This window comes from Pogoniulus pusillus, chromosome 10, assembly GCF_015220805.1.
Source record: "Pogoniulus pusillus isolate bPogPus1 chromosome 10, bPogPus1.pri, whole genome shotgun sequence".
Classification (NCBI taxonomy): domain Eukaryota; kingdom Metazoa; phylum Chordata; class Aves; order Piciformes; family Lybiidae; genus Pogoniulus; species Pogoniulus pusillus.
Window position 1 is genome coordinate 34419791 of NC_087273.1, and position 15601 is coordinate 34435391.

The 15601-nt window shown below is 48.6% G+C and overlaps 1 protein-coding gene across 1 annotated transcript; it reads left to right on the forward strand.

Moving 5' to 3' along the window:
• The first annotated feature begins 1449 nt into the window (after window positions 1-1449).
• Window positions 1450-13010, forward strand: NDUFV2 (NADH:ubiquinone oxidoreductase core subunit V2). Its single transcript, XM_064150202.1, has 8 exons — window positions 1450-1610; window positions 4433-4498; window positions 5772-5834; window positions 5926-6042; window positions 8249-8417; window positions 10194-10303; window positions 11742-11818; window positions 12855-13010. The coding sequence occupies exons 1-8, from the start codon at window positions 1467-1469 to the stop codon at window positions 12946-12948; spliced, it is 840 nt and encodes a 279-aa protein (XP_064006272.1). The 5' UTR covers window positions 1450-1466; the 3' UTR covers window positions 12949-13010.
• Window positions 13011-15601: the final 2591 nt, after the last annotated feature.

Below are 15601 nucleotides of genomic sequence, written 5' to 3' on the forward strand. Positions count from 1 at the left end.
TGGAGCAGCTCTGCTATGAGGACAGACTGAAAGAGTTGGGGCTGTGCAGTCTGGAGCAGAGGAGGCTCCCAGGTCACCTTCTTGTCACCTGCCAGTATCTGAAGGGAGCCTACAAAAAAGCTGGGAAGGGACTTTTTAGGCCATCAGGTAGTGACAGGAGCAGGGGAAACAGAGCGAAGCTGGAGGTGGGGAGATTCAGACTGGATGTGAGGAGGAAGTTGTTGAGCATGAGAGTGGTGAGAGCCTGGAATGGGTTGCCCAGGGAGGTGGTTGAGGCCCCATCCCTGGAGGTGTTTAAGGCCAGGCTGGATGAGGCTGTGGGCAGCCTGCTCTAGGGTAGGGTGTCCCTGCCCATGGCAGGGGAGTTGGAACTGGCTGCTCCTTGTGATCCTTGACTGATTCTATGATTCTAAGAGGGAACAGCCTCGAGTTGCACCAGGGGAAGTTTGGGTTGGACATTAGGAAAAACGTCTTTTCTGCAGGGTTTGTCAGGCCCTGGAACGGGGTGCCCAGGGCAGTGGTGCAGTCACCCTCCCTGGAGCAGTGTCAAAGCCGTGTAGATGTGCTGTCGAGGGACATGGTTTAGTGCTGCCTTGGCAGTGCTGGGTTAACGGTTGGACTGGGTGATCCCAACGCTCTCTGGCAACCCAAACGACTCTGTGCCCCTGTGACAGCTCGGGCGGCTGGACAGACCCTTCCCTGGGCGGGAAGCCAAGCCGAGTCCCGCTCCGAGCCCAGCGCGCCGCCCTGACCCCCGCCAGCCGCGGGAAGGCAGCGCGCCCCCGACAGCCAGCGTCGCGGACCCCTCGGGCTGCGCGCTCCCGACGGCCAGCGTTGTGGACCCCTCGGGCTGCGCGCTCCCGACAGCCAGCGTCGCGGACCCCTCGGGCTGCGCGCTCCCGACGGCCAGCGTTGTGGACTCCTTGGGCTGCGCGCTCCCGACAGCCAGCGTTGTGGACCCCTCGGGCTGCGCGCTCCCGACAGCCAGCGTTGTGGACCCCTCGGGCTGCGCGCTCCCGACAGCCAGCGTTGTGGACCCCTCTGGCTGCGCGCTCCCGACAGCCAGCGTTGTGGACCCCTCGGGCTGCGCGCTCCCGACGGCCAGCGTTGTGGACCCCTCGGGCTGCGCGCTCCCGACAGCCAGCGTCGCGGACCCCTCGGGCTGCGCGCTCCCGACGGCCAGCGTTGTGGACTCCTTGGGCTGCGCGCTCCCGACAGCCAGCGTTGTGGACCCCTCGGGCTGCGCGCTCCCGACAGCCAGCGTTGTGGACCCCTCGGGCTGCGCGCTCCCGACAGCCAGCGTTGTGGACCCCTCTGGCTGCGCGCTCCCGGCCGCTCCCCTCTGGCTGCGCGCTGCCGGCCGCTCCCCTCTGGCTGCGCGCTCCCGGCCGCTCCCTCTGGCTGCGCGCTGCCGGCGGGCGAGCGGGCGCGCTCTCGCGCTCTCGCGGGCGGCGCGTGCCCGGCGCATGCGCGGGGCCTGCGTCTCCTTGAGTCCGCTCGGAGGGCGAGCGCAGGCCGCAAGGAGAGGGCAGAGGCGGACGGGGGCCGCTGCCGCTGCCGCCGCCGCTATGTTCCTGTGCGCCCCGCTGCGGGCCGCGGCCGCACGCTCGGTAAGCGGGGAGCCTGCTGCTTTGGCCGTGCCGTGCGCTTTTTCCGCGCGGGACGGGGCAGGGCTCGGCTGAGCGAGGCCGAGCGGGAGCTGGGAGGCCGCGGTGAGGAGAGGAGGGGGTGGTGGCTACGGTCACAGCTGGTAGGCGGGAGGCTGAGCCCCGCGGGAGGGCACGGCAGGGCCTCGGCGGAGGAAGGCCTTGACCGGGCGGTGGAACGGCGCTTCTGCTGGGTGTCTGCTTTGCCCTCGGGGCTTGCCGGAGTTGCCTGACCAGCTGCAGAGCTGCGCTGCCTGGCATCGAGCTGCCTGCTCTGGAGCTGCGTACCGGCGGTGATTGGGAAGTTCCCCAAGCAGAAACAAGATTTCTGTCTTGCCTGCGTCTTTTAGGTTCATTGCCCTTAACCTACAACATTGCGTGTGTAGGAATAACCTTTGGAAGGCAAACTCTTCATTCCTTTTTCGCTTCTCAACCAGCTCTTCACGACAGTCGCAATCGTTTAGGGCAGGGCAAGAAAAAAATGGGCTCATTCTATTTCTTCTTCAGGTGTGGTAATGGAAAACAGTGCGGTATGTTTGGGTATAAACCAGGGGGTTTCATCTGAAGTGTGTCCTTTTGAAGGAGCACTACGAATGCATTGGGTTTAGTTAACACCAAGTGTGATCCCAGAGCATCACATCCCTCTTTCTGTGCTCCTTTCAGTGTTGTCTGCAGAATTTCAGTTGTATTTTCAGGCTGTACTTACACTTTTAAGTCTTTTGCCTGAGTTTTGTATGCTGTCTCGCTGACTGAGAACACTCAAGTTGGCCTGTCAGTGCAATTCATTTGATGTTCGACGTCTTTATGGATAATCTGGATGAGGGGATTGAGTCCAGCATCAGTAAGTTTGCAGATGACACCAAGCTAGGAGCAGGTGTGGAGCTGTTGGAAGGTAGGAGAGCCCTGCAGAGGGACCTGGACAGGCTGCATGGGTGGGCAGAGGCCAATGGGATGAGATTTAACAAGGCCAAGTGCAGGGTTCTGCACTTTGGCCACAACAACCCCAAGCAGCACTACAGGCTGGGGACAGAGTGGCTGGAGAGCAGCCAGGAAGAAAGGGACCTGGGGGTGCTGGTAGATAGTAGCTGAACATGAGCCAGCAGTGTGTCCAGAAGAGCCAATGGCATCCTGGCCTGAATCAGGAACAGTGTGGCCAGCAGGACAAGGGAGGTTATTCTGCCCCTGTACTCAACACTGGTCAGGCCACACCTTGAGTCCTGTGTCCAGTTCTGGGCTCCTCAATTCAAGAAAGATGTTGAGCTACTGGAATGTGACCAGAGAAGGGTGACAAAGCTGGTGAGGGGCCTGGAGCACAGCCCTGTGAGGAGAGGCTGAGGGAGCTGGGGGTGTGCAGCCTAGAGAAGAGGAGGCTCAGGGCAGAGCTCATTGCTGTCTACAACTACCTGAAGGGAGGCTGTAGCCAGGTGGGGGTTGGTCTCTTCTCCCAGACAACCAGCAACAGAACAAGGGGACAGAGTCTCAGGTTGTGCCAGGGGAGGTCTAGGCTGGATGTTAGGAGGAAGTTGTTGGCAGAAAGAGTGATTGGCATTGGAATGGGCTGCCCAGGGAGGTGGTGGAGTCACCATCCTTGGAGGTGTTGAAGAGAAGCCTGGATGAGGCACTTAATGCCATGGTCTTGTTGATTAGATAGGGCTGGGAGATAGGCTGGACTGGATGATGTTGGAGGTCTCTTCCAACCTGGTTGCTTCTGTGATTCAATGATTCTGTGTGCTTCTTACCAGCTGATAAAGACAGCTGAGACTTTGCTGGGAAAAATGGCACGTGGGAACAACTTACAGCCCAGAGTTATCCCTGTACCCCAGAGGTCACTTTGGCCTCTTGACTCAGCATGGCAAACAAATTGCTTTTCTGGATTGCTGTTTGCAGGTGTGCCAGAAGTAGAGAGCAAAGAGTAGATGGACGAGCAGAACAGCATACACAGAACTGCACAGGAAGTCAGTGCTTCCTGGAAGGACTGATCATATGACAGGGGAATACTGCATTCGTGGTGTGAAACTACAGGAGCTGCTGCTGAAAACACTGAGCTGGTCAGATTGCTCTTACAGGAGAGCAGGGGCTGTAGTTCCCTCAGATTGGGGCTTGGATTTCAAATTCTGTGACTGTATGTTTGCTGGTTTGATGTTGATCCACTTAATGTCTAAAAGGTAGCTATTAAGAGAACAGGGCCAGGCTCTTCTCAGTGGTGCCCAGTGACAGGACAAGGAGCTCAGGATTTTCCTGTGTATGAACAAAAACTTCCCTGTGAGGGTGATGGAGCCCTAGAGCAGGCTGCCCAAAAAAAAGCTGAGTAGTCTCCTTCTCTGGAGAGACTCCAAACCTACCTGGACATTGTGATTCTGGGCCATCTACTCAAGGCAAACCTGCTTTGGCAGGAGGGTGGGACTAGAGGATCTCCAGAGGTCCATTCCAAACCTTCGCCATACTGGGATTCTAGAATCCTGTAAATGCTTACTAGAGAAGAACCTCAGGAAAAGTCTTCATGAAGTGACTGATGAGGATCTGTATTCAAGGCTCTGGAGCAGTAGCAGAAGATTACATGGTTGAAGCTAAAACCCCTTTAATTTCTACACTGGAATGGTCTCGGCAAGTTAAAATTGCTCTCCAAATAGCACAGGGAAAACTGTAATAGTCTCTTCTTAATTTAACTGTTAGTGATCACAGTGAAATTAATGACTTACAGCTAGAATAGAAACCAAGCTGTATGTGAAAGCAGCCACTAGCAGTGTGTAGATTATCAACTACTAGTATTATCTACTTGTTTGCAGGTGAGACAAGTCCGATACATACACAGAACAACAGTGCGCAATGCCAGTGGAGGAGCCTTGTTTGTGGTAAGTCATTTTCTTTCTTAATGGAAAGGGAGATGAGTAAGAAGAGTTTGGCATCTCCTTTGTTCAAGCTCAGAGCTGCTGGTGTGCAGGACCTTGCTATAAAAGCCTACTGGCATGCACAAAGAAACATGTTTTCAGTAAAGCGTTTCCTTGGAGTATCAAAAAGGTTTTATGGTAATTTTTTACAGAATCACAGGGTGATGTGGGTTGGAAGGGATCTCTGAAGATCATCTAGTCCAAACCTCTGCTAAAGCAGGGTCATTCAGGACAAGTTGTCCAGGATTACAATGAGCAGGCTCTATCTTCTTGACACCCAACTCTTAGATATTGATGAAGATTGCAAAGATTTCCTTTCAGTCTGCTCTTTTGGGGCTAAAGAGCCCTAGGTCTCTCAGCCTTCTCACAGGGATGGTCAAGTTACCTCAGCATCTTTGTAGACTCCATTGGACTCTCTCCAGTAGTTCCCTGTCTGTCTTGAACTGGGGAGCACAGAACTGGACATAGGACTCCAGATGTGGGCTCATTTGGGTAAAGTAGAGGGGAGGTGAACCTCCCTCGACCTGCTGGTCACACTCTCTTATTAACATACCTCAAGACACCACTGGCCTTTTGGGCCATAAGGACATGTTGCTGGCTCATGGTGGACTTGTCCACCAGCACTCCCAGATGGAGCTGCTTTCCAGCAAGTCGGTCCCTCACCTGTACTGGTGTAGGAGGTTATTCCTCCTCAGGTGCAGGACTCTACCTGCTTTGCATTTCTTTCCTTTCTCTGAAACCCCTTTTATTAGTAATGGTGACATGAGCAGCATTTGTATGATTGCAGAGGAGATGTTTCATTATCAACCAGTTCTTGTTCCCTTTTTTAACTGGAGTTAATAGAGTTTGTAATAGAAGGCCATGAAGCTTTTTGCAAGCTCAGTTTCTTGAAGGAAATGTTTGGCCTCAAAATTGCCCTTAGCTGAAAGTCTAGCCCTGATCCCTAGGAGCTGTTCATTTATGTGAAGTAACATGTTGCATCTTGAATCATAATTTGGGTTAGGTATTATCATAGGGAAAGCCCTTAAGTTTCCATGTGTGAGGCCGATGTGGTGTCTGTTTACCTCTATAGAGAGCCTGAAGTATCTTTAAGAGGTAGATTCTGTCTCATTCTTCTCCATGAAGACTTTTTAGCTAGTCTATAGTGTAACAGCTGAAGGATTTGCCACTTGGTAGCAGCCAGCATGTTACTAGGGTCAGCCCTCTTTTTATACCTTTTCTGTTTCTTTTCCTGAAGCACAGAGACAGTCCTGAAAACAACCCAGATACGCCATTTGAGTTCACACCTGAAAACCAAAAGGTAAGGAGACAAAAAGAAGTGAAGTGCACAGACTTTGTTCTTTTGGATCAGTACTTACTGGATTGTTTTGTCCCCCCTTTGCCTTAAAAAGCGCATAGAAGCCATCATTAACAACTACCCAGAGGGACACAAGTCAGCAGCTGTCATGGCAGTACTGGATCTGGCCCAGAGGCAGCATGGGTGGTTGCCCATATCTGCTATGAACAAGGTATTTAGTGCCTTTATTATCTTTTAAACCTAATTTTATTGTGCTCTTTCAGTGTCTTAATAGAATATTGACTTGTTTGATCAAAGTCATAGTAATGTGGGATTTACATCTGGAACACAATTGTGAGAGTTCTCTGTGGCACTGCATTTGAAAAGATGAAAAGGATTCAGGACTTAGAGGCTGCATTCTTTGCAGATTGGCCCACTCTAGAAACTACAGACAGAAGAAAACAAATATTCTGTGAGCCTTATTTAGAATCATAGAATTACAAACTCATTAAGGTTGGAAAAACTCTGTGAGATCACTGAGTCCAACCATTAACCCAGCACTGCCAGGTCACCACTGAACCATGTCCCTCAGCACCATGTCTACACAACTTTTAAATCCCTCCAGCAATGGGACTCCACCACTTCTTCAGGCAGCCTGGTCCATGACTTGACAACCATTTGAGGGGAAAAATGTTGTAAAGTCCAACCTGAGCATCCCCTGGTGTAACTTGAGGGCTTTTCCTCTCTTCTTATCACTCGGTACCTGGGAGAAGACTAATATCTCCAGGTTTGTAAGTGGACAGATATTTTCTGTGGTCTACTTGCCTGTTGTACAGAGTGAAACATAAGCCATTGGAAGCAGCCAGTTCTGCATCTGAACAGGTGGCCAGGAGTCCAGATTAATGGGTTTAGGGACATGCACAAGAGCTGTCTCCACGGAGATCACTCTTCACCCCATTTACTGGCTGTGACACCAACCTGCAGGTGTTGCTGTGGTGCTCCTAAGCACAGCTGTGGTGCATCACAGAACCTGAGGCAGACTTGGATATGTCTGAGTTGGGTGAATGTGGCAGCAGCCTCCAAGTATTCCCCTCCCAAAAGGCTGACATGGGTTACCATGGGCAGATGTGTATGAGTTCTGCTCATTCATAGAGCAGCATGAGCTGGAGCTGATAGAGAAGTCTGGAACCCACCTGCCTCCTCACACCTACCTTGTGTGTGATGCTGGAGGGGAGTTGAACTCCTTGTTATGCTAATCCACGTTTTAGTGGAGCTTGTGCTTGAGTAGGGTGACTCCAATTGACACCTGAATCACAGAATAACACAGAATGGTGGGAGTTGGAAGATACCTCTGGAGATCATCCAGTCCAACCCCCTGCTAAAGCAGGGTCACTCACAGCAGGGTGCCCAGGGTTACAGTGCCCAGGCAAGTTTGGAGTCTCTCCAGAGGACACGTCACAACATTTCTGCACAGCCTATTTCAGCACTTGCAAGAGCCCTCACAAGAAAGAAATTTATTCATGTTTAGGTGGAATCTCCTGGGGTTCCAGTTTATGTGCCATGTCCTGTTGCAGTGCATCACTGAAAAGAGTCTGGCTCCATCCTCTTGACACCTGCCCTTTAGATACTGATAAGCATTGAGAAGATCTCTTACCAGTTTTCTCCACAGGGACAGAGCAGAGCGGGGAACGAGAACCTTCCTTGATTTGATGGCCACACTCTTAATGTGTGCCAAGACACGTTGGCCTTCCTGGCCATATGCATATATTGCTGTTACTGGTAAACTTGTCCACCAGCAACATGGAGCTGCTTTCCAGCAAGTCAGCTCTTCAGCTGTACTGGTGCAGGCTGCTGTTCCTCCCCAGCTTCAGGACTTTACACTGGTTCTCATTGAATGTCGTGAGATTCCCCTCTACCCAACTCCCCAGCCTGTCCTGCTCTTGCTGAATGGCAGCACAGCCTGACTGGGTGTCAGCCACTCTTCCCTGTTCTGTGTTGTCTGCAAACTTGATGAGGGTTCACTCTGTCCTTTCAACCAGGTCACTGATGGAAATGTAAAACAAGACTGAACCCAATCCTGACCTCTGGGGAACTCCACTAGCTGCAGGCCTCCAGCTAGACTCTACAGCACTGATTACAACGCTCTGAGCTTTGCCCTTCAGCCAGTTCTCAGCCTGCCTCACTGTTCACTCATCTAACCCACGATTCTGAAGCTTCCCTAGAGGGATGTTATTGGAGTATCAGAAGCCTTGCTGAAGTCTAGACACCATCCACCACTCTCCCCTCATCCACCCAGCTAGTTCAAGATTGGGCATTCCCTCTCTCTTCCTCATTCCTTGCTGCAGGCAGAGGAAAGGTGACTTGACCGAAACAGCTTGCTGACCACCTGTACTGCTGCCCTGTGAGAATCTGACGCAGTATCTGTGCTCTCCTCACAGGTTGCTGAAGTTTTGGAAATGCCTCCCATGAGGGTGTATGAAGTAGCAACCTTCTACACCATGTACAACCGCAAACCAGTGGGGAAGTACCACATTCAGGTCTGCACCACCACGCCTTGCATGCTGCGGGACTCGGACAGTATTCTGGAAGCCATTAAGAAGAAACTTGGTATGAAACAAATTTGGAATACCTATTTTATTCTTTTGCTGGTTTAATGCTCCTGGGGCAAAATTCTTCGTGTGGTGGGGACAGCAGTAGGGTTGTAAATAGTGAAATGATTGGTGAATAGGTTCCAGACTCCTCAAAGGTCAGGTTTGGTTTTGATTCTTTAAAGATCTCAGTAGAGTGAAGCAGAAAAGGCCATTGTTTGGAGAGCCCTTTACTGGTCTTAAAATTGTTACAAGGGCAGATTGGCAGGAAAGGCATGTTTTTAACAGCACTCTTGGACTGAGAAATTATGCATTGTCCTATATATGTGAGAGGACTTGGAGTGCTGTGGCATTTCAGTAAATTCAAAATAGGATTTTTAAGAGATGCTGTGTGGAAGTTGTGTTTCACTGAAGATGACAGAATTGTAGAATGGTTTGGATTAGAAAGGACCTTAAAGGTCCAGTGCCCCTGCAGTCAGCATGGACATCTTGCAACTAGATCAGGCTGTTCAGAGCCCCATCCAGCCTGGCTTTGAACACTTCCAGGCTTGGAGCCTCCAGAGCTTCTCTGGGCAGCCTGTTCCAATGCTTCATGACCCCGACAGTGAAGAACTATTTCTTATATCTAATCTCTTATCTATCCTCTTTCAGTTTAAAGCCGTAACCTCTTGTCCCATCCCTACATGCCCTTGTAATGAAAGGCCACAAGGTCACCCTGAAGCCTTCTCATCTCCAGGCTGGACAACCCCAACTCAGCCTGTCCTCACAGCAGCGGGGTTCCCACCTTAGGATTGTTGTGGCTTCCTCTGGATGGTGTACAACAGGACACAGTTGGCTTCTGGGCAATGAACACACATTGCCGTCACATGTCCAGCACCACCAGGGCTGCTCTCGATCCCTGTGTTCCCCAGTCTGGAGTAATTGCAAGGATTGCCCTGAGCCAGATGCAGAACCCTGCACTTGGCCTTGTTGAACCTCACGGGGCTTGCACGGGCTCACCTTTCAAGCTTAGGATGGTAAACATGATGTTAATGTAACTTACAAATACTCCATGGAAAATGTCCACTGAGGCTGCAGCCTGTGGGAGAACTCAGGAGGTTTGTGGGATGGGTTTTTTTTCCTCCTTATTGGGTGGTTATGTGGGAAAGAAGGTAAGATCAACTAGCAGCTCTTCCCCTTCCATCAAGATGCACTAACGTTTCCGGAGAACTGCTGTGATAAGAGCTGCAGAACAGCTGTTTATTCACTTCTCCCCTTCTGATAACTGTGGAGGAAAACTGCATTTCAGCATCCTCCCTTCTACAGAGAATGCTCTTGGCTTCACACTCTAATGTTGTTTTGTATCATGTCCTTCTGCACCACAACTCTGAGCCTTTAAACAACACCAGGGGTGGGGATTTAACCACCTCCCTGGGAAGCCTTTTCCAGGGTTTGAGAAACCTTTCAGTCAAGAAGCTTCTCCTAATGTCTAACTTAAACCTCCCCTGGTGCAACTTAAGGCTGTTTTCCCTCATCCTAGAGTAGTTCTTTATCATAGAATGGTCATTTCATGGCTGTTTAGCAATAAATTGTACCTGAAGACCTCTATAAAAAAGGTCTTAAAGAGTTACTCCCAAGAGTGACTTCAGTTTATTAGAATCTTTTGTTTAATGGAAATGCTTTTGGACTCATTTAAAATGATTATTTAACTACACAAATGCTTTTAAGGCCAAAATACAAGTAATGAGGAGACTGAGAATGATGTTTTACCAGTCTTGTTCAGCAGCCACTGCTGATCCTTACTTTATTGTTTTAGGTATAAAAGTTGGAGAAACAACCCCTGATAAGCTCTTCACACTGATAGAAGTGGAATGTTTGGGTGCTTGTGTCAATGCACCCATGGTTCAAATCAATGACAACTACTATGTAAGTATGGCAGTCCCTTCTGAAAGGTCACACTTCTTTGCTGGCCTGTCTCTAGCTTCACAGTTTGAAGTTTTGGTTGGTTAGTTAAAATTCCTCTTGGCAGGGGTCAGTGTGTATAAGCAGCTGGGACCTCTGGAGATTGTCTAGTCCGACACCCCCTGCTAAAGTGGGGTCACCCAGAGCAGGTTGCTCAGGATTGCAATGTCCAGTTGGGTTTGGAATCTGCAGAGAAGGTAACTCTACAGCCTCTCTGCATAGCCTGCTCTAGGACTCCTGCACCCTCACAGGAAAGAAGTTTTTGTCATAAAATGGTAGGGCTTTGAAGATACACTTAAACATCAAGTCCAACGTCCTTGCTAAAGCAGGACCACCCAGGACAGGTCACACAGAAGCTCCTGGGTTTTGGCCTTTTGGCGGAGGGCGTTGTTATGACAGTGCATGGGAGGATTTTCCCTTGATGTATACGAGTGGGGTGATGCTATTCTGCAGTGTTGGCCTGCCCATCAGTCTCCAGCTTCTAAATGGGAATTTGTTAAGCAGCCTGATGGAAATCTTGGACTGGTTAAACTTGTAAACTTCCGAGAGGTTGTGGAGTCTGCCTCTGTGGAGATCTCCAAACCCCACCTGGCAATCACACTGCGCAACCTGCTGTGGGTGACTCTGCTTTAGCAGAGGGACTGGACTAGGTGATGATCCCCAAAGGTCACTCCAACCCCCACCATGCTGGGATTGAGTCGTGGCTCACTTGGATGCCATCAGACCAACAGAATGAATTCCCTGAATCCACCTTTTTTAAAAACCTCTTTTTGAACTACTTTATTAGCACAATCTGATTAATCTTCTGACAACTTGAACTGTACCCACAATCTTTTTGTCACAGCTGACAGCATTTTGCAGTATCTGCAGTGGCAGGTGTAGTAGGCAGAGACCCATTTCACTGATCCACCAAGAAAGCTGTAAAACACCCCCATGTTATAGATCGTGGAATCAGAGTTGTTTGGGTTAGAAGAGATCTTTAAGATCATCAAGACCAAATGTTACCCCAGCACTGCCAGGTCACCATTAAAACAACCCCACATCCCTCAGCGCCACATAGATGCAGCTTTTCAATCTCTCCAGAGATGGGAGATTCCACCACCTCCCTGCACAACCTGTTCCAGGCTTTGACAACTCTTTCAGGAAAGAAATTATTCCTGATGATCAATGTGAACATTTAGTTCTAACATAATTTCTGCAACTACCTCTAAACAAGAAAACCAAAACATTAAACTGTCAGTTGGCTTTTTAATGTTCCTAATTCTTTAAGCCAGTATGTGTAAGTGGATAGGATGAAAATTGCTCCTGCTGGGATCATGCCAAAGAGAGACTGCTAACAACTGGCACAATTGTTGACTATTTTGTTAATGATTTGGGTTTTGCTCTTTTTTTTTTCCCACAGGAAGATTTGACACCTAAAGATATTGAAGACATCATTGATGAGCTGAAGGCTGGCAAAGTTCCCAAACCTGGCCCAAGGTATGCTCTATTAGTTTAATACTGGCCAGCTGCTTCGAGGCTGATCTTGTTGAGAAAGCTAAATTCCTGTTCCAGTGGTTGGATTTCACAACCTTCAGCTAAAAAGTATGATTTTAATGACCAGGGTGGTGTGTGTACCATGATGTGTGGTGTGGCCAACATGCTGGAAGGAAGGATGGGATGTTGTCCAGAGGGACCTGAACAGGCTTGAGAGGTGGGACAGTGCCAACTTCATGGACTGCAACAAAGCCAAGTGCAAGGTCCTGCCCTTGGGTCAGGGCAATCCCAAGCACAAATACAGGCTGGGTGGAGAATGGAGGGAGGGCAGTGCTTAGAAGGACTTGGGGATTCTGGGTGATGAAAAGCTCAACATGAGATCCCAATATGTGTAAAATAATGTGAAGGCTGAAATCTCTCTGCCATGAGAACAGGCTGAGAGAGTTGTTCAGCCTGGAGAAGAGAAAGCTCCAGAGAGACCTTAGAGCAGCCTTCCAGTGTTTTAAGGGGGCTACAGAACAGGTGAAGAGGGATGTTTTACAAAGACATGTAGTGACAAGGCAAGGGGTAATGGCTTCAAACTGGAAGAATATGGGTGGAAATTAGGTATTAGAAAGAAATAGAACTTCTTCTCCATGAGAAGGGCAAGACACTGTAACAGGTTACTCAGAGAAATGTAGAAGCTCCAAGCCTGGAAGTGTTTAAAGCCAAGTTGGACAGGGCCTTGAGCAAGCTGGTCTGGTAGGAGTCCAAGCCACAGGCAGGGGAGTTTGAACTAGATGATCTTTGACCCAAATCAGTCTGATGAAGAAATTAAAGTAGTGGTCCTATTTTGTATTTCTATTGCAAAACTACTTACTTGAGTTTGGAATCCTGATCTTAGCACAGTATTGCACATTTTGGAAGCTTGTGTGAACCATGGAAGAAAAAGTGGTTTCACCTTTTAAGTCAGATTCCTAACTGTCTTCTCTGCAGTGGTTAAAATGTGTCTGTGGCAAGAATGCCACCAGCAAGAAACAAATCTGCTGTTGTTTTTCAGGAGTGGACGTTTTTCTTGTGAGCCAGCTGGAGGCCTCACGTCTCTGACTGAACCACCCAAAGGACCAGGTTTTGGAGTTAGAGCTGACCTCTGAGGATTTTTGTAATATAAAATGAACCGTGGAAATTATAATAAAGTCATTTTAATCTCAGTAAAGTCATGTATGTTCTTACACTTTTCAGATGAAGCAGGCTGGGCAGTGGCAATTAGAGTAATGCCTGCAAGGTGTAATAGGAATTCTAGATGATAAGGGGTTCTGTAGACTACAAAGAGACTGACAGTCAACATGGCAGGGAAGTGAAAGTTGCATCTTTTGATCACCGAAAATTCTTTCCACGTTTCTTAAGGTTCTTTGAAGAAGCACCAAAAATTACTAAATTCCAAGTCTGGCAAATGCACAAGGAAACAAACCAAAAGGAGATGGACTGGCTTGACATCCCCTCAAGCTGTTCTGCTGTTCAGCAAGAGCAGGAGAGGCTGGAGAGTTGGGCAGAGAGGAATCTCATGAAGTGCTACGAGGGCAAACATAGGGCCCTGCACCTGGAAAGGAATAACCCCTTGCACCAGTACAAGTGAGTGACTAATCTGCTAGAAAGCTGCTTTGTGGGAAAAGACCTGTGAGTACTGCTGGACAAGTTCACAATGAGTCAGCAACTGCCCTAATGGCCAAGGCGGCAAATGTGTCCTGGGGTGCATGAAGAGTGTGGCCAGCAGATCAAGGGAGGTTCTCCTTCCCGCTCTGCTCTAGTGAGACCACATCTGTAGCACTGGGTCCAGTTCTGGGCTCTCCAGTTCAAGAGAGACAGGGAGCCTACTGGAGAGAGTCTAGCAGAGGTTGAGGAAGGGACTAGAGTATCTCTGTGAGAAGGAAAGGTTAAGGGACCTCAGGATGTTTAGCCAGAAGAGCAGCCTGACAAGTGTCTTTGCAGTGCTCATCAGTAGTTAAAGGGTGGGGGTCGAGAGTGGAACCAGACTCTTTTCAGTAGTGCCCAGTAACAGAACAAGGGGCAACAAGCACAAACAGGAACCTCCAATGTTCTTCTGAAGATGAGGGAAAAACTTCTTTGCTGTGAGGGGGCCTGAGACCTGGAGCAGGCTGCCCAGAGAGGTTGTGGAGTCTCCTCTAGACAGCTTCCAAACCTGTCTGGAGACTGATCCTGGGAAACCTGCTCTGGTGCCTCTGCCTTAGGAGTGGGATTAGACTGGATTATCTCCACAGGAATATTCTGACTCTTGCCACACTGTGATTCTGTGAAGCCATCTGACCAAACTTTACCACTTTAACTGGAATTTAATACCAAAACCCCAAAGAGGATCCAAAATCCAGCAAGTTCAGTAAGAGGGAGTGGTTCTTCAGTCTAATTCTTGTTATTACCATTCAAAGGGGAAGGGTGAAAATTTATCTTTTTATCATGTTACAAGAAAGCCCCAAATAGCAACCAAAACAAGGAACAGCAACAAGAAATCACTTCTTAAATAAATTTATTCTGTACAGTCAAGGTATGGAGGTAGGAGAGGACAAAGAGACCAGAATGGTTTTACATACATGGCCAAGTGTAACGTATGAACCAGGTATGAATCAGAGACCCTCCTTTGACCTTACTGCTGTCACCTCATTTTAAGCACTAATCTGTATAAACTGAGGTATTTATCCCAATACATGAAGAAACTGTTGGGGAAAAAAGGGAGTGCATGCTGATTATCAGTACTTCTCTAAATTAGTCTCTCCTCTTCTGAGTCAGTTTTTGTTACATACCTTTCCCTGCATTATCTCATCTAGTTTGTTTATGCCACCTCATGTTGGTGATGTTCCTGTGGCAAGGATATCAATCATTTTGGTGCAATAAGTCCACTAATTCCTTGATGAGGAAAGGGTAATGCACATTAGTGGTACAGATGTGTCACAGCACTGTTAAATTACATCTTTTAAAACAGCTTTAGGACTGAAATATTTTAAAAGAAGTAAGCAAATAACCATTAGTCTTTCTCATCAACTTCAGCAGCTGCAGGAGGCTATACAGTCCTGGTTTCTACAACAAAAAAAGCTTGGCAGTTGTATTGATATCAGTGACTAAAGGAAAATCACATCCTGCTTTTTACTGTATGAGGGACATGCTCTAATAGTTCTCCAAATGCTGAAGTGGAAGCCAAAGAATGCCCTTTAACTTGGAAGGATTGAAAATAGACTACCTGGAGAAGATACTAGGAATGTACAGTCCTGAAAGAAAAAAATGACACTTAGAGCATGAAAGCAGGAGACATGGAAAAAATGTGTGTTTTCTTTGGTAAGGATGGAGTAATAGGAAACTCCACTAGATACCCGCTGGCAGTAGGTAACAGCATTTCTGTCATCTCCACACATTGCTAGAAAGGTGTTTTCTCAAACAGTATTGTCATGAAATAGGGAGCAAAGGGAAGAGTTGCTGGAGACAAGCAACTAACTAAAGGGAAGAGACTAACACAGGGTTAGCAGTGAGCAGTTAACTGACTGATGTCTTCTGCTAGTTGTGCAATCATTTTGCTTGGAAGAGACCCTTAAGATCATCAGGCCCAACCATTAATCTAGCATTGCTAGGTCACCACTAAACTATGACCCTCAGCACTCTATCTACAGGTCTCTTAAATCTCTCCAGGGTTGGAGACTCCATCATTTCCCTGGGCAGCCTATGCCTGGGCTTGACCATCTTTTGGGGGAAAAACTTTTCCTAATATCCAACCAAAAAACTCCCCTGGCACAACTTGAGGCC

Bases quoted from the DNA above. Each gene is read 5' to 3' on its own strand.
- NDUFV2 (XM_064150202.1), top strand. From the start codon at position 1,467: ATGCGCGGGGCCTGCGTCTCCTTGAGTCCGCTCGGAGGGCGAGCGCAG. The intron at 6,043-8,248 runs GTATTTAGTGCC...CTCTCCTCACAG, and splicing joins CCATATCTGCTATGAACAAG to GTTGCTGAAGTTTTGGAAAT. The intron at 11,819-12,854 runs GTATGCTCTATT...GTTGTTTTTCAG, and splicing joins GTTCCCAAACCTGGCCCAAG to GAGTGGACGTTTTTCTTGTG.